We start from the raw sequence: 25,328 nt of genomic DNA on the forward strand, positions 1-25,328 counted from the left end.
AGTACAGAGGAAAAATTCTTTATATGGTAATAATCCTCTGGCCTTACTCCTGATACCACACCTAAAACATATCCAGATGTGCAAAAGTGAATGGGAGAGGTTAAGCAAGACTGTGGAAAAACTCTGTTAGGAGAAATCCACTATAGAAATAGAACTTTTATACACTGTGCCTTTTATGAGACAAATTGTGTCTTTGGAAAACTTAACCTTATGGATGAGATGATATATGTAAGTTAAGATATATGGTGCCATGAAGCCTAGGGCTACAAAGAATAGCCTTATCATTATTACTATTACCTCCTCTATTATTATTTGTTAGTAATTGACACACACAATATGTGAAAAAATGATATATCTTTTTTCATTTGGAATTCACAACAATCCTGTGAGGTAAGTACTATTAGTATCTCTGTTTTACAGATAAGGAAATTGAGACTTGGAGAGATGAAGAGAATTATTGAAGGTTATAAAGTCAGTAAAAGAGAGAAATAGGATTTGACCTATTGCTTATCCAAGACTGTCCTGTACTACGTTGCCTCTCTCATTAAATGTTATGTCATACTTTCATATTTTAGATTTTATTCAAGATCTGGAGAGGTCTATTTTGGCTGATATTTTGTTATTCTCCATATTTGTTCACGAGTTACATAAGAGTCATCTTTTCTTTCAGTTAATGGGTCCTTCTTCAGGACCATGGAATTATCTGAGTTTTTGTGAAATTCTGAAAAGTTGGAAATTATTATTTTTTATCTGTCTCATGTTGACTAAATAAAATCAGGTTTCCCTTTCAAAATCGTCTGCATCACAGCAGATCAAAACTCAAATTTGAAATGTCTAAGTTACCCATCAACCATATGAAAATAATCTTTGAAATATGAATCAACCCTATTTAGAATATTTGGCTTTGGACATTTTCCATCCCCTAAGAAAATCCATTTATTATAGTTTCTTATTCTGACATTGTCCTTAGAAGATGTGATCTAAACATTAGTCTCAGAGGAGTTACTTCCTCCCAACCATTCATTCATTCATTCAGCAAATGTTTATTGAGAGCCTAACATGTGCAAAGCCCAATGTAAAAGGAACTGTATAGTGGGGAAAAACATATTTAGGATTAAACACTAGAAATATTCTGATAGTCAAATCAAGTTTACCCTCTTTATAACTATAGGTTTTTAGTTTCTTTTGGTTGTTGTTTTTGTTTTTGTTGGTAATTTTCCAGTCATGTCCAACTCTTTATGACACCATTTGAAGTTTACTTGGTAAAGATATTAGAAGTGCCATTTCCTTCTCCAGTTCATTTTACAGATGAGGAAACTGAGGCAAATAAGATTAAGTGACCTGCCTGGGATCAAATAGCCAGTAAGTGTCTTAGGCTAATTTTTAACACAGGAAGGTAAATCATTCTCTCTCCATGCCTAGAACTCTATCCACTGTGTCACTTAGCTTTTAGTTGTGATTATAGCATTCAACTTTATGTTTCTAAGTAGGTAAAATATGTTTCTAGTTATTGGTAGAGTATTTCCTAACAAGATTCACAGACCTTTAGTTACTAATTAGTTATCAATGGGGAAAATTCATCTTCTCTAAAATTGCAATAGATGTTAAAGACATAGACTTCTTATTTTAACAAAAGAAAAAAAGGAGACCAGAGAGAAAGTAGATATAGAGTAGAGGTGGGTTCAGAACTCAGCTCCTGTAGGTCCCAATTCAGACCCTTTTTTGTGTCAACTGCTATTTATCCCAAAGCCTTTCACTGTCTTCTAACTCTAGGGAATCTTTAGTCCTTCTTGTAGTTCTACTATAGATATTAAAGTTTGAGAGTGGCACATAGAATTATTTCAAACAAAGGAAATATTTGTCTCGCATAGGTCCAGATTGTAAAATGGAGGGTGAGTGAAGTCATGGAAAAAAAGCAGACAACTTGTAGTTTGAGATACGTATTGATTTGGGCAACTTAACTTAAGCTCTAGTCACCTTAGCTCCCTTCCTGAAACATAAAGATGATGTACTTATTGGCTCTAATTCTATTATTTGACATTCATAGATGGAATACTGCAGATTTCTACAATGGGAGTTCTCTCAAACAAGAAATTCACAGATCTAGACAAATACAAACAAAAATAGCTCTTTGACAAAATTAAAGGAACATTGTGGGTGACTCCAAGACACTAATCTATTACAGTTAAAAATTGTGCTTGATGCAAGGTAAACAGAAATAATTTATCTACATTCATGCTGTTTAGGGTCCAAGATTCACTAGAATCCAATAATCTAGCCCATTCTCCCTGAAATCAAACCTATGTAGCATTAGTGGTTTTTCAGCTCTATGGTATGAGGCATACACACATGTGTAAGTATGAATTATCTGTGGGGTTCAGGAAATTATTTCAAGATGTTGCATCTTATTCACTCAGCCTTCCTGAATCAGGCTTCTCCAGCTGAGAATGACTTGAAAGAATAACTTAAATGTCCCTTCAGGAATTCCACTAAAAACAGCACAATACACATATAAAGAAATTCATAACAATACATTCTTTAGTCTATGAATTAACAACTCTGCACCCTGTATGTTCCATGTCTCTGAATATTGATAGGATCATATCTCTAGAACTGGAAGGAATCTAAGAAGCAAAGTAGTCCATTCCTCTCATTTTTCAGATAAGAAAACTGGGGTCCAGGAAGATTAAACAATTTCCCAACATAGTAATTATTAGCTGTGGGATTGAAAATCAAGTCCTTTGACTCTAGGGTGGATGTTCTTTCCACATATACTTCCCTTCCTCGTGATTTTTTTAGTCTCATGATTCTTAAAGTCAATGCTGACTAGGATATATTTGATTTAATTAGAAAATATGTCTATTTTTTTAAAAAGGAGATAATGATTACATTAAAATGCTATCCCTTCCAATATCATTACATTCAATATTATTAAATTCAAAAGATATTAATTGTTGCATGTTCTTGGTACTGAGCATGTAAACATGATGTTATTATTTAGTCAAATCCTGTCTTTGCAACCCTATTTGGGGTTTTCTTTTCTTTTTCTCTTTTTGTCTATTTTTTTGGAAGGCAATTGACTTTAAAGGACTTCCCCGAGGTCACACAACTTCTAAGTCTGAAGTTGGAATTTCAACTTAGGTCCTCCTGACTCCAGGCCTATTGATGGTTCTATCCCCTATGTCACCTAGTTTCTCCCTCCCATTTGGTATTTTCTTGGCAATGATCCTGGAGTGCTTTGCCATTTTCTGCTCCCTCTCATTTTATAGATGAAGAAACAGAGCTAAACAGGATTAGAAGACTTGTCCATCGTCATAGAACTAATAAGTAACTAATGCCAGATCTTCTTGACTCCAGACTGATACTGTCCTATACCTTATCCATATGATATAGACATATGGACATATATATATATATATATATATATACATATACATATATTATGTATTATAATATGTATATGTGGCTTTATATATGTATATGTATATATACACACATTTTCTTTAGCTTTGAATAAAAACCTATTCAAACTAGATATAAAGAGTGTGAACAAGGCTAACTGAAAAAAAATTATGAAATTAGAGATGTTTTTGTTTGCAAACTTTTTGTAAAGTCATATTGTGACACTGCTTTTACTTAGAATGTACCTCTCCATATCCTCTATCCCTGTCTTTTGAAATCCTGATTGTCCTAAAGGCCCATTTGTAATGTCACTATCTCCAGGAAAATGTCCCATATTTCCCCTGGTTACAAGTAAATTGTTCCCTCTGGTTCTTTCCTAGATGCTTTTTGATAGCTGTCCTATTGTTTTTCCTATAGAATATTTTCTATTTTAGTATTTGCATATATCCCCGCCTCTCCTATTAAGAAATAGGCTTTTCATAATCAGCATGCAAGATTATTCATCTGTATCTCCTCCCCTCCCCACAACCACCTCCTTACACACAACTAGAAAGTTTTCCCTTCTCATCTCAACCTCTTAGAATATATGGTTGCTTTCTGTTCATTTCAAGCACTACCTTCTACGTGATGCTTTTCTCAATTTCCCAGCTATTGATGCTCCTCCCTGTGACATTACCTTACATTTCCTTTGTATGTTTTTTTTTTTTTTTTTTGGTATAGACAAATATCCACATATTACATATCAGCTCCTTAAAGGAAGGAAGTGTCTGATTTTTGTCTGTTTTCCCAGAATCTAACAATAGCAGATAATTACTTTTTTTAAACAAATGATATAAAATGCTTCACAAATTTTAAAGTACAATAAAAACGTTAGCCATCATCAGCATTTTGACTGATAGACTAATAGTACATACTATGTACTTAATAAATTATTATTTAACCTAATTAAAGCTGGCACCCTCAATCTCTTTTTTCTTTTCTTTTTGTCTCTGCTCCTGAAGGGGCTGATATCTTAAAAATAAGTTCATGGCATCAACATCTTTGGAGCTGCCAAAGAGATCAACAATAGAAAATAATATGGTTTTATTAGAAGCAATTACATTAAGGAAGATTCATTAGCATCTGCTTGCCATTATATTTCTAGGACATATGGGCCCTGAGCCTTTCTATGGGACTTGAAGCTGACATTGTTTATTAGAATGAGAGTCCCTTGAGAGCAGGGACTACCTTGCTTTCCTATTTTCAATCCTACTGCTTTGCATCTAGTAAGCATTTATGAAATGTTTTTTTCTTTTTGTTCTTTCATTTTGTGTCTCACTTCCTTGGTGGTACATTGCTACTTCCTCTCACTACTAAATGATATCTCTGCTCTCTGTCTCTTTTGCACTCCCTCCTCCCCAATATCTGCTCTCAGGAAAGACTATAAAAAACAAACAAATTCAATTCTCACCAGGTAGTAAATCGATAAAGCTTTATATGTGTTTTCCTAGGGGTACTAACATTTTACTAAGATCAATAACAGACCTTTAACTGTAAAATTTTTAGAACTAGTGAACCAATGGAGAAACCATGGGGGAAGGGAGAACTGGGAAAAGACATTTTAGCACTCCTGAAATATCTTAATAACTCTTAGATGGTTATTTTCCTTCAGCTACTTATAAAGCTCATTTGGGGCCTTCATCAGACTTCAATATTGATCTTGTGTTTTTTAAGGACTATGTGGAAAGCTTTAGTTCCACCTTTCAATTCACTTATCAGGCAGGTCAAATTTTTACAAACATTTCAAACTTTTCTATAAAATAACAAAACATCTCAAAATTATGTAGCACTTGAGGTTTTCAATATAATTTAAGTGTGTCCTCTTATTGAAGCAAGGATCTTACCTTCATTTTCAGATTGCCTATCAGATACATTTTTTTTGAAATGTGGCAGTATCCCAAATGATGAAAGATAAGCAAACTATGGCCCAAGGGCCAAATCTGGCTGATCCCAGTTTTTGTAGATCCAGAGACCTAAGTGTATTTTTTTTAAAACATTTTCAAATATAACAAAACTATTTTAAAATGTGAAAAATGCATTTCCTAACTCTTTGATTGTACAAAAAGACATGGAAGGCTAGAGTGGGCCAGAGTTTGTCAGCCCCCGTTTATATATGAAGTCCTAGGGTCAGAACACCAAGAACAAGCATTGTCTTTCCTGTGGGGAATTCATACTTAATTCTATATGATCTCCATGTAAGAATCCCATCCGCCAGAGAAAATGGAAATTCAACTATGATTTAGAAGCTAAATTAATAATTAGCAAACACCAAAGGCTGTTGAATTCTCAAATCAGTTCAGAAAAAAAAGAAATGATGACCCTACCTGTAAATCCAGCTTTGCAGACACAATTGAAGCTCCCAGGGAAATTCTGGCAAATAGCCCCATTCTTGCATGGCTTGGGCAGGCATTCATTGATGTCTCGCTCGCAGGCCCGTCCGGTGAATCCTTCTGGGCAGCTACAAGAAAACCCTCCCACCAGATTGTGGCAGGTGCCGCCATTGTGACAGGGAGATGGCAGACATTCATCGATGTCTGTCTCGCACCAGCTCCCAGCATACCCTGGCAGACACTTGCAAAAGAAAGGCTGGAGAGGCTCGTTGGTCACAATGATGACTGGGAGACTTTCGTGGCTCTTCATGGTGGGACTCACTGCCAGCCTCCTGAGACAGCTCCCTCCATTCTGACAAGGGCCATGGACACACGGGTCATGATCGACAGACTCTACCCTCACTCCGCTTTGCCGGAGAAGGATTTCCTTAATGCTCTCAAAAAAGGTGGCCACACCACTTGGATTCACATATTGGTTGGTATTTCTTTTCACAGCTGCCAATAGGAAGGTCCTATTGTTCTCCTCATAGGCTCCATACAGCTGTACAGCAGTCCCGAGACCCGTCAACTGGGAGCTGGCAATGCGTAGAAAATGGAGGTAGTGGTTGGTCAGAAAATCCCTCACGGTTGGCACACTGAGGCGGAGGAGGATGCTGTTATCCACAGTAGCATTGGTAAAACCAGCAAAGAAGACCCGGATGTTACTGCTGACTGCACTGTGCAAGCCATCATTACTAAGGACCGTCAGGTCAAAGGTGCCATCTGTGGACCTGGCTTGGGAATTCAGGTCACAAGTGCCACTAGGGATGCTAAAGAGACTTGTTACTCCAGAAGTCAGGGAACAGTGAAAACTGTCCAGCACATCTGGATCCTGAGGCTTCACACTGCCTAAAATCCCACCGGGAAACAAGTTATTGAAATAATGCACAAAGATTTCGACAGTTCTTGGTTCGGATGGATTGTCATTCTGGTCTATGATTCGGATATGGACAGTCCCTGTGGAAGACATCTGAGGAATGCCAGAGTCTCGGGTAATCACTGATAGATAGAAATCACCAATTTGTTCTCTGTCAATCTCTCTGGTCGTAGTCAGAACTCCCGCAGTGCTGAGACTAAAATAGCTGGTGGCTGGTCCTGTACTAAGCAAATAATATGTAAAGGGACCTTGATTTGGAGGGAGATCAGGGTCTATGGACTGGAGGGTCATCACCAAAGTTCCTGCACGCTTGTTTTCCATGACCTCACCTTCCTTAGTAGATAATGTGGGTCCATTGTCATTGATATCTTCCAGGGTTACCAATAAGGAAGCACTTCCTGTAGCTGAGGGGGTCCCCAGATCCACAGCTAAGACAGTTAGATTATAGACAGGAAGGGTTTCTCTATCAAGCTCAGCAGTAACGGTAATCTGTCCTGTCTGAGGATTAATGGAAAAGACACCATTTTCATTCCCTGAACCAATAAAATAGGAAAACCTGCTCCAGCTGGGTACAGAGTCTGAGTCAAAGGCACTTACAAAGGTCACATGTGTTCCTATGGGCACACCTTCACTGATTTGTACATTATAGATCTCCAGACTGAAAACAGGTGGATCATTGGCATCCAGGATGGTAATATTCACAGTTACTTCATCCACATCGGCACCACGGATACTCCCAGAATTTTTGGCCAGGACCTTCAAAGAAATCCTCTCTTCTTTTTCTCGGTCAAGAAATCCAGATACATAAATCTGCCCTGTCCTTGAATTAATCTGAAAACCTTTCTTTCTGCTAGTACCAAAAATCAAGTAGTGGACCTCCCCATCAACTCCCATGTCACGATCACTAGCAAACACTTCTCCAATGACAGTCCCTTTGGATGCTGCCTCAGAGACTTCAAAATAATAGAGTTTTGAAACAAAACGTGGTACATACTCATTGGTTCCTTTCAGCTGGATGTTCACCGTCGCAAAACTGCATCTCTCTTCATCGGGGACATTGAAGGCTTTGACTGTAAGATGGTAACTCTGCTTTGTTTCATAATCTAAGAATCCTTGAGTAGTGATGACTCCAGAGTTGGGGTCAATGACAAAGAGGTCACTATCTGAAGACTGCAAAGAGTAAGCAATCACAGCATTACTACCCGAATCAGCATCTGTTGCATTGAGGCGCATGACTGTTGTTCCACTGGGGGCATTTTCCAATACTGTGGGAGAGTACTCCTCTGGAATGAATATTGGAGAGTTGTCATTCACATCAAGGACATTAATAATGATGCTGCAGTAGCTGGTCCGTGCCCTCCATCCTCCATCTGTAGCACTAACTGTCATTTCATGTTTCTGGTGTAGCTCGTAGTCTAGGGGTTTCGCTAAGGTTAATGTACCTGTGGACGCATTAATTGCAAAAAGGCCATTTTCATTTCCTGAAGAAATATGGTAAGTGATTAGGCCATTCATTGCTGCATCTCGATCACGAGCAGATACAGTTCTCACAATGGAACCAACACTTTGGCTCTCAGGGACTGTTGCACTAATGTGGCTTTGAGAGAATTCTGGGCTGTGATAGTTTTCCTCTGTAACAATGATTTGAACTGTGGCTTGAGATGAAAGTGGAGGGTTTCCTTTGTCCCTGGCAGTGACCGTCATCAAAAAGTTTTGGTTTAGATCAGACATGAGAGAAGAAGCAACAGAAACCCACCCTGTAGTGCTATCCAACTTGAATTTCTCCACAGGGGTTTCATTTGAAATGAAGTATTCAATTTCAGAATTTAACCCAAAATCTTTATCATCTATGGCAGTGACTTTGATGAGTTTTGTCCCAACTCTTACATTTTTGGTAACAGGAGTGAAATATTTACTATTAAGAAACTGAGGGGCATTATCATTACTGTCTACAATATTGATGGTAACAGTTGTCTCACTTAGCAAAGAAGGACTTCCTCTGTCTGAAGAAGTCACAATAAAACTATGTCTATTTATATTTACATTACTGGAACCAGTGACATTTCGGTATCTTAAAGCCTGCTTATTGAAAATTTCTCCTGTGGTGGCATTAATCCTGAAAAATTCAGATTGAGATTTAATGAAATAGAAAACTTGGCCATTGGACCCTTCATCTGGATCTGTTGCAGAGACCTGAGCCACTTTGGCACCAATTTCAGTGAGCTCAGGACAGTCCAAGTAGTAGGATGGCTTCTTGAATCGTGGGGCATTATCATTGACATCTGTCACAAAGATAGCAACATCTGTACTGACCGTCCATCCAGAGTCATGGGCAGAAACTCTGATCCTGTAACGATCAGTATCTTCCCGGTTGAGAGGCCGACTGATGATGATGTCTCCTGTGCTAGGGTTGATGGTAAAAGGAAGACTTGTATCCGTTATAGAGTACCTGCTAACAGCATTCACACCGATATCTTCATCTGAAGTCGTGACTCGAGTCACCGTATAACCCAGGGGGGCATTTTCAGGCACAGGGGCAGTAAAGATTTGAGAGAATCTTGGGGCATTATCATTTTCATCTAAGACATTGATGATAACTTTCACTGTGGTACTCTGGGAAGGAGTGCCTTTGTCTGAACATCTCACCGTGAGTACATATTGGGATACTTTTTCCCTATCCAAAGACCTGATACTTCGAATTTCTCCAGTGCTGTGATGTATACTAAAGCTATTTTCAGTATTACCATTGACTATGTTATACTCTAACTGCCCATTGGGTCCACTATCCTTATCTATCGCAGAAACAGTGAGTATTGTACGAGGGGAAAGATTTTCTAATATTTCTGCCACAAACGGGTCATCCTTGAAGACTGGTGCGTTGTCATTGACATCTAGCACTGCTATAGCCAGTTTCTCATATGATGAGAAAGGAGGGAAGCCAGCATCCCTGGCTTCTATCCATACCACATATTTCTGTACTATTTCAAAGTCCAGCTGTTGACTGATGGAGACTTGTCCAGTCAGTTGGTCAATGTGGAATGCACCTCCAAGATTGCCACTTGCAATAAAATAGGATAAAGGTTCCCCTCTAGAAGAAGACCCAGTAATGGTGGTAACGAGAGTGCCAATGGGTTGGCTTTCAGGGAACAGAAACGTGTGTTGTTTAGCTCGGATTTTGGGGAAATCACCTTTATTCCCAAATCGAACAGTCACTGTTGTTGAATCCATCTTTGGAGATAAGCCACCATCTTTCACATGTACAAAAAATGTCATTTCTGAGGCTGTATTTAGGAGTTCAGCTGCCATAATTGCACCACGCAAGGGGTCAATGTGGAATTTTTCAGAATTTCTGCCAGTAAGGGAATAATGAAGTTCAGAATTGGGTCCAGTGTCAGGATCAGTTACAGTAACAGAAAAGACAAATGAACCTACAAAAGAGAAACTAAAGTTACTGTCAATGCCACACAAATTGAACATTTTAGGGGTAAAATATTAGGAGAGTAAAATATTGCATGGATTTCTTGAATTTAATTTTCCCAAGGATAGATGCTCTTTTCTCTGCCTGGTTATTCTGGGCTCCAAAGACAAGAATACATCCTAAAGTGGGGAGAATGTGTTTGGTGGCCCATGTTCTCTGCCTTAGATTTTATGAAAGTTAAAACTCTATTTTCCGAAAAGTCACTTTTGCTTTTACTATATATAAAGCCTACACCTACCTAGGCCATTAGGTGAATATATTTAATGGCCTCTTTGAAGATCCTTGGCAATCAAAATTTTTGGAAGACTATCTTGGAATATTTAGCTGTCCACAAATAGAACCTAAATGAAAAATTGTTCTGCTCAGGGATTCAAATACTTCTGAAAGTCACTATGTTTGCATATGCATAATCTTGATGAATTAAAATAAACTACAACAATGATGCAATATCATTCATTTTCTCATTTGACTGAGTCAAATCATTGGATTACCTGAAGGAGTAGGTGATGGGATATGAGTGACATAAGGATGATGCTGGAATCTCGGTGGGTTATCATTAACATCTGTTACAGTGACAGAGACACTGGTGGAACTGGAAAGGGGTTCTGGGAATCCACCATCACTGGAGACTACTATCAATGTATAGTTCTCTTTTGTTTCTCTGTCCAATAAGGCACTGGTGATGATCTGTCCTGTAGATGGATTGATTGTGAATTGGGAATTTCCACCAATGAGTCTATAGCTAAAGAACAAGAAGAAAAAAAAAAAAAAAGAAGCACATTCGTCACATAATTTTTCAACAATAAAAGTCCTATGAAATCCTGTCTCCAGCCTCCAACAAATATTAACTATTTGATCCTTGCCAAGTCACTTTCTGCTCAATGTCACAGTGAACTCTGACAACAAACCAATTGCTGATCCGATCCATGGAAGGGATTTCCATAATGAATTTCCCTACCTTCCATCTCTGCTGAAGAAATCATAGATAAAGATTAAAAACAAAACTTAGAATTTTAGCATGGTTCTTAAATGGGCATAAGAAGTGCAAGTTAATACATTCTAAATGCTTCAAAATATAAGAAATTGCATACAAGCGAAGACTATGAGTATAAGAAAAAAATTCTTAAAAAGAGATGATACATTGAAAATCTTTATTCAGAAAAGTCTAATGTCCTGAGATAGGATTTTAACCAAGTTATGAAGTGTTCTAAATTGCGAAGTACTTAAAAGTGAGTTTATTAAACATGTTTAATAAAATTAGATTAAATGTAAGCATGTATCTGTGAATTCATGATTAAATTAAATATATAGTTTCAATTCTGATTTCAAATGTTTATTTCTTAAATGAAAATAAATTATTATTGATTGCAATGAAAAAAATTGCTGACCTCCTACAGGGAGACATGGGTTAAACTGCCATTTCTGAGATCTGGGAACACACATATTGATTGTGTGATCCTGGGCAAGTCACTTAACTTTCTTATTGTGGTAGGCAATTCTCTTAGAGTCTTAGAGAAGACTATAATTTATCTATTTTTTATTTTAATAGCATTTTATTTTTCCAAATATATGCAAAGATAGTTTTCAACAATTGCTTTGGCAAAACTTTATGTTTCAAATTTTTCTCCCTCTACTCTCCCTTTATGCTCCCCAAGAGTGTACAATCCAATACAGGTTAAACATGTGCAGTTTGTCTAAACACATTTCCATATTGTAAGAATGTAATTTATTGAAAATGTTCTAGCTTATACTGGTGAAGTGAATTTTTTCATGGAGATCCCCATATCAGTGAAATCTTGTCAGTTCCTATCTCTATCCAACAGCAGATAGTTATACAGTTCCAGAGAAGATGCATTAGAGTTTTATCTGTAAATAACAAAGCACTCTAAGAAATGTAAAATTTAATTCACTCACACAAATGTATTGATGGTTACTAACGTCTTCATTTATCATCCTTCTATTGACTTCTTATTATCAAGAAAGGTCAAACATCTTGTTATGCATTTTCATATTAAGCAGATTGCTGAATTAAGTTCTAAAGTGGAAGACTTTTGATTAAAGGTGATTTTCTTGTTTATTGTTTAAGAAAAAAAAAATTACTGTTCTAAACTGATAGGTAGTTCATGGAGCATGGGGAAAAAAAAAAACAAAAACAAAAACAAAAACAAAAACAAAAAAAAAAACTTGAGAAAAGAGTAAAGGAAAAAATCACCAGTCTGTAAAATTTAAGTTATGGCTATAATGATATCTTAAAATATCATTTTCTTGATTTTTTTTCTTTCAATTTATACAAATAAATATTTCTTCCTATTTCACAAGCTATAAATTGTCATGGTTGTTATTCAGATGCATTTTAGTCTGAATTCATAGAAAAATGGTAAGACTAATCAATCATCGAGAATTTATAAAAAGATCTACTATGCACCATCTATTGTGCTACCTGCTGGGCACATATATAAAAAGGACTATGCATTTTCTATTCGCAACTTCAAAGAGCTATGAAAATTCCAGTCCTTATCATATTGTTGTTTTTGTTGTTAGAAATTTGTCTATAGGATAATATATTACTTTTGCTACAATCACAAACCAAGAAGATTATAAGCTATTCCATTCACTCTGCATTGAAAAGGGGAATGCCCACATTGATGAGATAACAAATTCAGAAGAGTATTAACTGCTTATTAAAACTTGGGTTCTTGCCAGTGATATGTTAGTCCCTTGATCTCTCTCTCCACTCTTGGTGATCAAGGCACTAGGAAAGCAGTTATCATCCCAGTGGTATTTCAGCTCTGTGAACACTATTACAAAACAGTATGATACAGATTTGGAAACTGTCCAATAACTTTAAAAAGAGAGAAAAACATTGATTTCTTGCATTAGAACTTTCATCACAACCTTTAATGATAAGATCAAGGTCTAATCAGAACTCAAGTGCTGTAAATAGTATAGCAACTTTTTCTGTTTACAAATTAATCTGAGGAAAAGAAAAATCAAGCCAAGTGAATGCTAGCCAGGGTCATTTTGAGCTATTTTAAAATTAAAATAGTGATAAGCATGACACAGCCCAGAGCTGTTTTAGAGGTTTAATGACTCCCTGGATAAATGAAGATACAGTTCTTCAAGGTCCATTAATCTCCCATAAAAACCCTATTATCAAAAAAACATTATCAGCTAATTATTTTCTAGTGCATTAGCCATTGCATTCCCATTTTTACATGAAACTGTTGTAGTATATTAGAGGGCATTCTGAAGGAGAGGTCTCAGCCTTAACTCTGTCTACTAGCTGCATGATTTTAGCCACTTGCTTTCCTCATTTGTAAAGCAAAGTCCTCTGTTTAGTGTTTAAAGCTCTTCATCACTCACAGTATTTGAAGTTTACAAAATACTTTTCAGACATGATCTTATTCAGGCCTTCAAACACCCTGACTTAAATAAAAACTTCTATCTCTAGAATTACCAATGGTCTCTCAATTGATACATGTGATAGTCTTCTCCAAATTTCAAACTTACTCTCAACTACATTTGACACTGTTGATTCACCCTTTGCTCTTGAATACATTCTCCTTTCTGGATTTCCATCACTCTATTCTGTCTTGGTTTTCCTCTTATTTCCCTTCTGAGTCTCCTGTGTTGGCTCATGGTCCAAAGGATACTCCCTAATTGTAGTGACTCCTTAAAGTTTTTTTCTAAGACTTCTTCCCATCTTCCTCTGTACTTCAGGAACTGGTAAACAACAGTTTCCATGGGTGCAGCTATCACATTACAACTCTTAATTCTATATAAACAGCCCATCTCTCAATCTCATATCATCATTTGTCCAATCAACACTTCAACTTGGCTGTATCAAGAATATCTCAAACTTAACATGTCCAAAAACTGAATCAATTTTATTCTTTCCAAAATCTTCACCTCTTAAAAATTTCCTATTTTTTGGCAAAGATCCCAGATGGATTTTGTAGCAGTCTTTTTTAAAATTAAATTTCTTTCCTTTATTTGTTTGTAGACAATTTGAGTTGTGTCTTGTCCTCAGTTACAATTAATAAAATGAATTTAGGTCTTCCTAGCTCCAAGTACCATAATCATTGTGCCATCTCCCTATCCCTTTTCTTAGATTTCTAAGGTATTACCAAAATATATTTTAACATATGATTAAAGGCATATTTTCAAAATAACCACTTCACGTCAATCTACTCTTCAAGGATCTTTTAAAATAAATATTTAAAAGTTTGAGCTGGTTTGAATGGATAAATGGTCAAAACATTAAAAATCACATAGACTTTAAAGCTTTGTTGCTTCTGAATTTGAAATTTTTTCTTTAATCCTGCCCATTTCCTAAATGAGCCCTGCTGAGGTCATCTTCATTCCCATCTTCAGAAACTTTTGTTCTCTTTGCTTATCATGGTGTCCCATTCTTCCTATTTGCCTCCAAAAGCTGCCTTTGAATTTCAAATTCTAATTCAGAGCACTTTTCCTTCAGAAAGTCTTTTTAGCTTGTGCCATACTTGAAATGCTGTCTGAGAGATGGGCTAGCTTTTCCTTACAAAAGGCACATACTTATATATCATTCTATATTATTCTTTACAAGGTTCTTGGTCCATAATAAGATTATAAGCTCTTTGATAGTAGGACCCTGACTTGTATGTCATTTATGAGTTTTATTCATTCATTCATTATATTATACATGTTTTATAATATATAAATATCATATATTTACATATTGCATGAATATAAAATATAAATATATTATATAAGTATAAAAATAATATGTAAACATAGATTATGCCTTTCATTCTCCCTTATTTAATAGCAAACTCATTGAGGGCAGTTTCAATAAATATTTTTGAATGAATGAATGAGTGACACCCACAAATACTTAATATACATTATAATAAGTATATTTTTAAAACAAATCCCATACTTTCACAAATCAATAGATCTATTTTATTACAATTGTGCCATGAAGGTGATGAAACATTCTAGGATCTCCTGGTTCAAAGGAGAGGGGGCAAAACATCCTTTTAGGATACTTAAGGAAGGCTTCATGGAAGAAGAGACATTTGAAGGATGGATCAGATTTTAATAGGGCCAGCAGTGAAAGAAAAAACTATGTAGGAAGAGATAATGAGACATGACAAAAGACCCAGAGACAGCAACAGCGATATAACATAGTTTGGAGAGTAATATGCAGATAGAATAAAGTAGATCTGTAAAGTAATTTTGGGGAAAGTATAACCTTGAAAAGAAGATAAAGAATTGCGTACTTTATGTGTTTTCTGATCTCTCAGTCTTTGCTGATTCCTGTTATTTCCAGAATGTCATCCTCCTGTTTTTACCTAAAGTCTATCACAAATATCACTTCCTTCATGTAACCTTTCCTAGACAAATCATCGAGAAACTTCCTTTCCAGAACTCTCATGACATCTAATGGCACTAATTTAGACTTTGTAATTTTCTTTGCACTATAATTTTTAATTCTTTTATTTCCTTCCTTCCTTCCTTCCTTCCTTCCTTCCTTCCTTCCTTCCTTCCTTCCTTCCTTCCTTCCTTCCTTCCTTCCTTCCTTCCTTCCTTTCTTTCTTCCTTCCTTCTTTCCTTCCTTCCTTCCTTTCCTTTTTCCTTCCTAGAGGAGGGGAGAGTTCTGTAATTTCCCTTCTTTATTAACTATTAAGTTTCTGAAGGGAAAGTATGTTTTATTGATATTAATACTCATCTTCTTCCATCATGACAAACACTCAGTAGTGTTATTTATTTTCAGCTTGAGACTTTGCAACTTAAATGAACCTTTCCAGGTAGATTCTTGGAGTAAATTGGTGAGATTTGAGAAACTTTATTATTATCCATTTAAATAAATGTGGAATATAGATGGTTTCCAAGACATATAATTTTCCATAGCCTCAGGCATTTTATTTTACCTTTAACATAATTAAAAGTAAGACTCAGTGCCAGGTGTGGTAGCATATGTCTGTAATCCCTGCCACTGGTAAGGCTGAGGCTGGAGGATCTCTTGGGGGTGGGAGTTCTGAAGTATAGTGGGCTAAGCCAATAGGTGTTCACATTAAATTCTATCTTATATAGGGAGTTGCTTTGAATAATGGGGTCACCAGGTTGCCTAAAAAGGAACTAATTGGCCCTGGTTGGAAACAGAACAAGTCAAAGTTTCCATACCAAAGTGGAACCAGGTGTATGAGTGACTTTTGTACTTCCAGCCCAGGGGAAATAGAGAGACCCAAAAGAAAGGAGAGGAAAAGAGAGTGGGAGAGAGAAGAGGAAAAAAGGCAAGGATTGAGTTGGTGATGGATATTAACAAGCTATTTCACATTTCAAATAAGGATTCTGCAGGAGAAGCTGAGTAAATTATATCATCAATGGAACTTTATGTGCAGAAAGGTTAGGCTAGTTGAGATTAAGGGATAAACTGATATATTGTTTAGGGGCTCCATTGATATAAATGTAATAGCAAGATAAAGAGAGAAAGAACCTCATCATGTTGGGTGCTCCCCCTGTGTCATAATTTTGGAAGGACAAGGAGAGGAGATACATGGGGTAGACAAATATGGATGGACTATAAAAATATCTTAGTTAATGAGATTTCAGATCCCCTTAAGTCTTAGAATACTATTCTATCATGATCTTTGGTATTATCTTAGTTAATGAGATTTCAGATCCACTTAAGTCTTAGAATACTATTCTATCATGATCTTTGGTATTTTTCACCAATATTTGTGAATTCTAAAAGTTCATATCCTTTAGAAGAAAGAAAGTGGAAAAAATGAGAACGACATTTTTGACTACACCATGCTGGGCTGTTTTCTGCAGGACTGAATTAAGCAGCATTAATAACTAATGTAAAGTCATTTTGAATTCCCCAAAGAATTCATCAGCTCACTGTGGGTAACGCTGAAGCTGCCACTACCATTTACTGTCTTCATTATGTCTATCCAGAGAAAGGTTTGCTTCAAAAATAAAAACTTATCTAAAAAAACTAAACTAAACTAAGTACAGAAAAGAATCATATTTTGGTAAATAAAATTAAACTGATGTCTTGTGATTGATTTCAGAGGAAACCTATAGTCTTATTTTGGCTTTTTCAGTTTTGCATCACAACTCCTAACTCTGGATATTACCATGGAGACTTGATGGAGCAGGACGGCTTTTGGCATTATCCTGAATTTCTCAGATTGTCAGGGCTTTTGACCTAGGGGGAACTTCCTTCTGCTGAGAAGCTCTGTGGGAGACATGCAAAGAAGTCAGGCTTAAAGGCAGAGAAAAAAAGGAAGGCTATAAGTCCACTGGGCCTTCAAGCTTTTCTTTCTGGCTCAGTAGAATATGAGAGGGAATAGAAGCTGACTTTGCAAAAGAAAAAACAAGGAAATCAAGTGGAACCAAGAATTCATGGCTTGGTAATGCATGAAGGGAGGGAGAGACTGGAGCGCCAGCAAGAGTGTACTAGAGAGGTAAGCAGAACATTTGAAGAGAAAAGAAGTATTAATGAGATTATTAGAATCTAGCTTACAGTACCTGTCTTTCCCTTACACTCCTGGAAATCTTGGAATTCCCATACACAAACTACCCTTTGCCTGTCTGTTTACTTTCTGCCCTGCTCTCCTTCTCACAGGTAAAAAGAAGGAGGAAAGGAGAAGGGAAAAGAAGAAATTAAACTCCTCTTGGCTTCATATAAAATTCAATCCTGTCTTGTTTGCAATGATTATTCATGTTCTTATTACATTTAAAATTGCCATTTGAGTACATTGGATGTAACCATTAAAGTTATTTTAATCCAAGCCTAAAAGCCTTGCAATTTGAAATTGCAAGATGGAAAGCTAACCCAGAAGTAAGAAATGATTTTCCCCAGCTCACAATGAGGTGGGCATGAAGTTTAAGCAGGGGGATAACTGCAATTGAATTTATTTTAATTCATATCTCTGTTTATATTCCCAGACAATTTATGAAACTAAAGAATGATTTAACGAGAAAATGAGCCAGTAGCACAAAGAGGTGGAGACTGGTGTGTTTGTTCAGATAACTCTTTTGCAAACATCACCCCCTGCCAACGATACAATATGTCTCGATAAATGCAAGTGTAAAATTTAAATCTCCAGTAATCCAGCAAGCTGTGAGACCACAAAAACTGATCCATGTGGAGACCTGACACAGAAAGGTGTCTGAGAGCTCCATCATAGCCTGATATCTCCATGCTCAGGGATATTACTTTCCATGCCTAACAAAATTGGGTGATCCCAATATAACCAAGTCTTTGACCTATTTTGGATTAACAAATGCTAACTGAAGTGTTTATCTACAATAATCACTTACACTAAGGTATTTCTGATAATCTTTGAAAACAAGTGAAATATCTGTTCTGAAACTATAGCAAAAGAGAAAAGGAAAACTTTGGAATTATGATCAGTGCATTCAACAATTTATACTGACTTTGCTGATGACATAAAGTTTGAAGATAAAAGTTGCTATGATTATATTACATGGCACAAGCTGTCTTCTACCTCACATGAACTTAAACAGTATTTTATATGGTTTTAGTAAAACCAAGATGCATCTATCTGGACATCTAGTTTACAAATTTTGAATTCTATTTATGATACATGAAATACTGTGCTCTTAGCTCATACCTCAATTGTATTTTGTGCTTTCCTCCCTTCCATTTTCATGTCTTGTAAATATCTTGTATAGACTGGATTCAATTCCAAATAAAGAATTGTAATGATGAATTAAAAAAACAAACAAACAAAAAAATGCTGACTACTTGCTAATTATAGCAACTCAGAGTAGATCATATGTAATTGGAGTTAAGTGACTTGTCCAAGGTCACACAGCTAGGAAGTATTAAGTGTCTGAGATCAAACTTGAACTCAGGTCCTCCTGACTTCAAGACCGATGCTCTATCCACTGCCCCACCTAGCTGTGTTGATCATATGTCTTTAAATTATTTAACATATATGCATTAAACATGGCAGACATTGGCATTAGAGGATAGCTAGTAAGCTAAATAAGCTGTAGTTGTGTCTTGAATCTGGGGTTAGGAAGACCAAGGTTCAAATTCTACCTCTACCCTCCAACACTGTGTTTTTCTTAGAGAGAATGTAAGATTCTTGAGGACAAGATCTATTCTGTTTTTGTCTTTGTATCTATTACACAAAACACAATATCAGATACATAATAGATTTTTCATAAACGATTGACTCTGTGTGCATGGGCATGTGTAGGTAAGTCACATTTGGAATCTCAATTTTAAAATCTTTAAAATAAAGATTATATCTGTAATACCATCTCATATGATTGTTGTGAGATTAAAATGAGCCTTTAAGGTGCTATTTAAATATTGAAATTTTATGAATAGTTATAAGGGAAAAACGACTTAATCAAATTATATTAGTCACTACACATAAAAATGATGTCACACAAATGAGATAATGGGTATAAAACTTTTGCCAACATTAAGACATTATAATCCCAATAGAGTTGGGATGTAAAGTTTCATCCATATCCAGAGATAGAATTAGACAGACTGAATGAGGAGCAATTCTTGGTATTTTCATGTTTTGGTTGCTTGTTTTTTGTTTTTCTTTTCTTTCTCATTTTTTTTCCTCCTTTTGATCTGGTTTTTCTTGCTCAGCATGATGAATATGAAAATACATTTAGAAGAATTGCACATGTTTAACTTATATTGAATTGCTTGCTGTCTTGGGGAAATGGAATTGGGGAGAAAGGGAGAGAGGAAAAACTTGGATAACAACATTTTGCAAAGGTGAATGTTGTTTTCAATCTATCTTTGCAAATATTTGGGAAAAAAACCTATTAAAACATTAAGGCATTATGTAAATATCAGCTATTATTATTATTGTTGTTGTTGCTATTGAAGTCATCTCATTCTTCTAATTTGCTTTAATGGAGAACAAATAGAAATTATCCAGGATTGCTATTATTGTTTTGTGCTGAATGTTCTCTGAATATTTGTGCAGGAGGATAAAGAGACTATGTTTTTTCATTTGAATAAAACATTAATATAAGTGTTTCTTCTATCATTTCATTGTAAGCAGTTTTAGGACTCTTCTAGTATTGGACAGGATGATAGGATGACATGTGCTATATCTTTCTCTGACATGATTTTAACTTCTCTTAGGTCTTTCTGTTTTGCGAGATTCACATTCCACATTGACTATTTGGCATAGCGATAGCTAATAGGGTTTTTAATGGATTATTCTGATGTCTTGGCCACTGTGGGCATGAATTCTATTAGTAGTTTATTTTTAGGCACATATTTTAAGCCTATGTGTGTAGTGTAAGGTTTTCTTAGCAGTTTATGAGACAGTAATATATGATTCTAGACACTATTTTGTGTTTTGTTCAGTAAGTGCTAAAAGTTTATAGCCTGTAAAGATAAGTTGCATAGTTTCCATCATTACCTTGAATAATCTGAACTGCTTATTCTATCTGTACTCCCTAAGAATTACCTTTTCGTTATGATGATGTTAATTATGATTTGTAGCTGGAGATACAGAAATATCCCTTGGTCTAGACTTTCTTGTATTACGAGGCCAATCTGCTTCAGAGGAACTGTAACCCTATTAAATGTGTTGATTATTGTCACACAACCTTAGTTGACATTTAAAACTCTTATTAAAGAGCTTTGAAAGGTTATTCTCTATATTATTTCTTCTGCCTCTGAGCCTTTATGCAGGGTAAATTGAATGTTCTCCTTCCTCATCTTTGTGCCTTATATTTCCTTGCTTATTTCAAGACTCAATTCAAACACAAACTCTTACGGGAAGTCTTTCCTGATACCTACTTATTAATTCCTATATTTACTTATCTGCATAGAAGGTAACCTAGGTGGTACAGTGGATAGAATGCTGGGCCTGATATCAGAATATTCAGAATTCAAATCTGGTCTTAGAAATTCACTAACTGCGTAATACTAGACAAGCCACATTATTCTCTTTCTCTCAGTTTGTCATCTATAAAATGAGCTGAAAAAGGAAATGGCAAATCACTCCATTATCTTTGCCAAGAAAACTCCAAATGGGATCATGGAGAGTTGGACACAACTGAGACTGAAATGGCAATGTCATATCTACTTCTTAATGATGATTTTATCTCTCTATTGTTTATTTCTGATTTGTCCAGTTTAACTTGTTTGCACATATGGATTTGCATGTTATCTCTCTCATTAGATTATGAACTTCTTCTAGCCTTTCACTGTATCCCTAGTACTTAACACAGGGTCTGACATATAGTAGGACCTTAACAAATGGTCATTAACCAAATAGCACACATAAGATTATAAATTTCTTGAGGATAAAGACATTTCCATTATGCCTTTGAATCCCTTATGCCTAGCATTGGATCTTCCCATACATTGGGATGATTAATTAATGTTTGCTTAATTGAATTGGATTTATAAAATATTTTTATATTTGTGTTTTATAATGATTTTAATATTACACTGAACAAGAATCTAGTTTTAAATGTAAGCACTATCTAAGTAGTAGATTAAAGGTCTAGGCTTTGTGTTAGTCCTAGTATCAATGAAGAGAAGAAACTGGCCTTTAGTTTTTCTCTGGAAAAGAATGTGCTTTGCTCACCTCCAGCTAATTCAAGGCCATTTAATTTCTATTTATGGAAAGAATAAAAATAAAATTTTATCAAGCAAAAAACATCCAGAGAAGGGAAACCCAAGGGGCCTTAAGAGCATACCACAGGAGGATTAATTGAATGAATAATGAATGGTTCACCTGGAGGAAAAAAAAAGATTTGATATGTACTAGGAAGTGAGTTAGGGTAGACAAAAGCAGGTTAGAAATCTAATATTGTTGAGAATCTGTAAGTGGAAGAATTTCCCTTCCTTATCCCAAAAAGCAGGAATAAATGAAATGGCTCAAATTTGTGTTTAGCTAGATGAGAATCAGATTGAGACAAGGTCAATCATTCAAAAAATATTTATTAAGAGGCAGGAACTTATCTTCCTAAACCCCTCCAAAAACCTTTATATAATGATTCTAAACAAATTCTAAAGCAACACAACCTTAAAAAAGATGAAGTGAAAAATTTTCCAGCCCAAGACAACTTAGAAAGTCAGCAACAAAGGTTCATTGCCCTTAGTTAAAAGTGAAACACAATCCAGCACAGGCCCTCCAGCACATCTTGGATCCCAGCAAACCAGAACCAGGCCTTGGAAACCACTAAAATAGTAGCAGCAGAGATTGCTTCTGGTGCTCCAACCCACACATGGTAAGAGGGTCAAACAACAGAGATTACAGGGGTCTCTTTGCACTGAGCAGGCCTCTATTGTTTTGCCCATCCTTGCATCCAGATCACAGTTCTAGATAGCAGTGCCAGGGTAAGGGAGGAACATTGGTACACCAGAGGTTGCAATCACAGTGGGAAAGGGACCCTCCTCATAGTTCCAGGGCAAAAAAAGAGTGCATGTCGTCACTCACAGAGCAGAGAACAGATCAGAAGAGTAGACCATACCAATTTAGAAAAACTGAAAACTTACAGTTCCTATCTCTGAAAACAACTGCCCCAAACTGAATTTTTTAATTTGCATTTCTCCAATCAATATTGAGTTAGAACAATTCTCACTCATACCTATCAGACTGGCTAATAAGATAGAAAAGAAATTGACAAATGTGGAAAAAATGAGACATTAGTGTGGTGTTAGTGGAACTGTGAACTTATTCAACCATTTTGTAGAATAAATTGAAACGATACCCAAAAATGCAAATTCTTTGATCTAGCAATACCATTACTACTTTGTTATACCATAAGAGATTTTTTTTAAAAAAAGGTGTGAGGGAGAATCTTTGCACAAAATACCTAGAGCAACTCTTTTCTGGGGCCACGAATTGGAAATTGAGGAGATATCCATCAATTGGGGAATGGCTGAACAAATTTAATAAGTGATTTTGATGTAATATTATTGTATTCTAAAAAATGAGGAGTAGTATGCTCTCAGGAAAACCTATATGAGCTGATGCTAATTGAGACATACTGTGTGCAAAGTAACAGTAATATTATATAATGATTGATTAGCTGTGAATGACTTAGCTATTCTAAGCAATACAATGATCCAAGACAACTCTGAAGGTCTTATAATGAAAATGCTATTTATCCCCAGAAAATAACTGATAGTATCTGACTACAGATTGAAGCAACTTTTTCTTTCTTTATTTTTCTTGAGGCTATTTTTAGTCTAAATTTTCTTTCACAACATGACTATCATGGAAATATTTTGGATGACTACACGTCTACACATTTTGGATGACTACAAACTATACATTTTGGATGACTAAGAAAGTGATGGGAAAATGTTAATAAAACAGATTCAACTTGAAGGGTTTTTTGTGCACATTTCTCCTGTCTCCCTGCCCAGAGAGCTGGTTATTATACACATATCAGAATACCTCTGGTAACAAGGGATTAGAGGGAACATCAAATGACCAATAGAAAGATGTCCTACCTGATGACTGCATTAGTTGAGGCATCTGCATCTGAGGCACTAACAAGCAGCACATCTGACCCAGTTGGAGCATCTTCTGAAATGGTGGCAGAGTATGTCTTATGGGCAAAGGTAGGAACGTTGTCATTGACATCACTGACTATGACATTCACAGTGCCAGTGCCAGTGAGGGCAGGAGATCCTGAAGGAAAAACCCAACAAAGGCAAGTATTAAGGCTAATATAGTATATTGATAATGCTAAAAAACTGTCTTAAATGAGATGACAGGTAGTTTACAGTCACATGAGCTATTGGCTCTTTTCTATGGAGAACATTTTCTCTCCCATTTCTACCCTATATTATCTACCATGTCTGGAATTCACTTCTTTCTTTCTTCATTTTGGAACCCCTATCACTCTATTAGGCCCAGATAAAATGTCACTTCCCAAATAATGTCTTACCTCATTCCTCCAGTTGTTAGGATTTCATTCCCAACCCCTCTAAATAAATTACTTGAACTTATTTTCCATATTGTTTATATTTTTTCTCACTTTACACATTATTTCTCCCAAAAAAACTAAATTTCTTGAGGGCTGAGGTACTTTCATTTATTTTTTCTTCCTATTATTAGCTTCTAATATAATGTTTGACACTTGGCAGACACAAATTATTGAATTGAATTCTGTGAATATTTAATCTGTAGATTAAAACACAAGTGAACCAACCTATTTATAAGAGACTATATGAAAAAAGAGTGATGAGCTGGAACTTAGGAGAATTAAATCAAATCAAGTCAATAAGCACTTATTAATGATCTATAACAATAAGAATAGAATCACCATTCAAATATTTGTAAACCAGTATTCCCTTTAACCAAAACATGGTCTCCTCATATATATATATATATATGTATGTATGCATGTATATAGATATAGATATGTGTACACATGTATTTATGTGTTGATTTATAAATTCATATATGTATATATGTATTGATATATAAATTCATATGTATATAGATAGATAGATAGCTATTAGAATTAGTATGACAGGATGCATGGTATAATAGAGACAGAACTGGCTTCATCATCAGGAATATAGGGATTTAAATCCCACAACTTCTGTGAATATGTTTGTATATGGTGTATGTGCGTATGTATGTATTTGTTGGCATTCAATTGTTTAAGTTGTGTCTGTCTCATTATGACTCCATTTGGGGTTTTCTTGGCAGAGATAGTTCATTTTACTAAAGATTAATTGAGGCAAATAGGGTTGAGACAAGGTCACATAGCGGGCAAGTGCCCGATTTGAATTTGCATTGATGAGTCTTCCTGACTCCAGACCTAGAATTCTGAGTTACCAGGCTGCACATATGTATGTATGTATGTATAATCATGTAATACATGTGTATATGTTGATAGCATGCGTATTGGTGTGCAAACAATTACGTATTTCCTCATGGAGAATTTCCTATACCAATAAAGCCACAATTTGGCTAGCCCCTGAGAGTGGGTCAAAAAATGGGAATAAATAAACATGAAACAAAAATTTCCAGTGTGCTCTGAGCCAAGGATTGAAAGAAATGATACCATATGTAAGTTTATATTTTCTCTCTCTCTCTCTCTCTCTCTCTCTCTCTCTCTCTCTCTCTCTCTCTCTCTCTTCTCTCTCTCTCTCTCTCCCCCTCCCTCCTTCCTTCCTTCTTTA

The 25,328-nt window shown here is 35.8% G+C and overlaps 1 protein-coding gene across 1 annotated transcript in view; it reads right to left on the bottom strand.

Moving 5' to 3' along the window:
• The window catches only part of FAT4 (FAT atypical cadherin 4), a 152,487-nt gene that overhangs the window by 56,880 nt on the left and 70,279 nt on the right, over nt 1-25,328 (bottom strand). The window contains exons 10-12 of the mRNA XM_051966725.1: nt 23,643-23,823; nt 10,657-10,907; nt 5,766-10,115 (exon numbers count right to left, since the gene is read on the bottom strand). Coding sequence (XP_051822685.1) covers nt 5,766-10,115; nt 10,657-10,907; nt 23,643-23,823 — 4,782 coding nt within the window. The remainder of the gene's footprint in view (nt 1-5,765; nt 10,116-10,656; nt 10,908-23,642; nt 23,824-25,328) is intronic.

Source organism: Antechinus flavipes, chromosome 6 (genome assembly GCF_016432865.1).
Source record: "Antechinus flavipes isolate AdamAnt ecotype Samford, QLD, Australia chromosome 6, AdamAnt_v2, whole genome shotgun sequence".
Classification (NCBI taxonomy): Eukaryota; Metazoa; Chordata; class Mammalia; order Dasyuromorphia; family Dasyuridae; genus Antechinus; species Antechinus flavipes.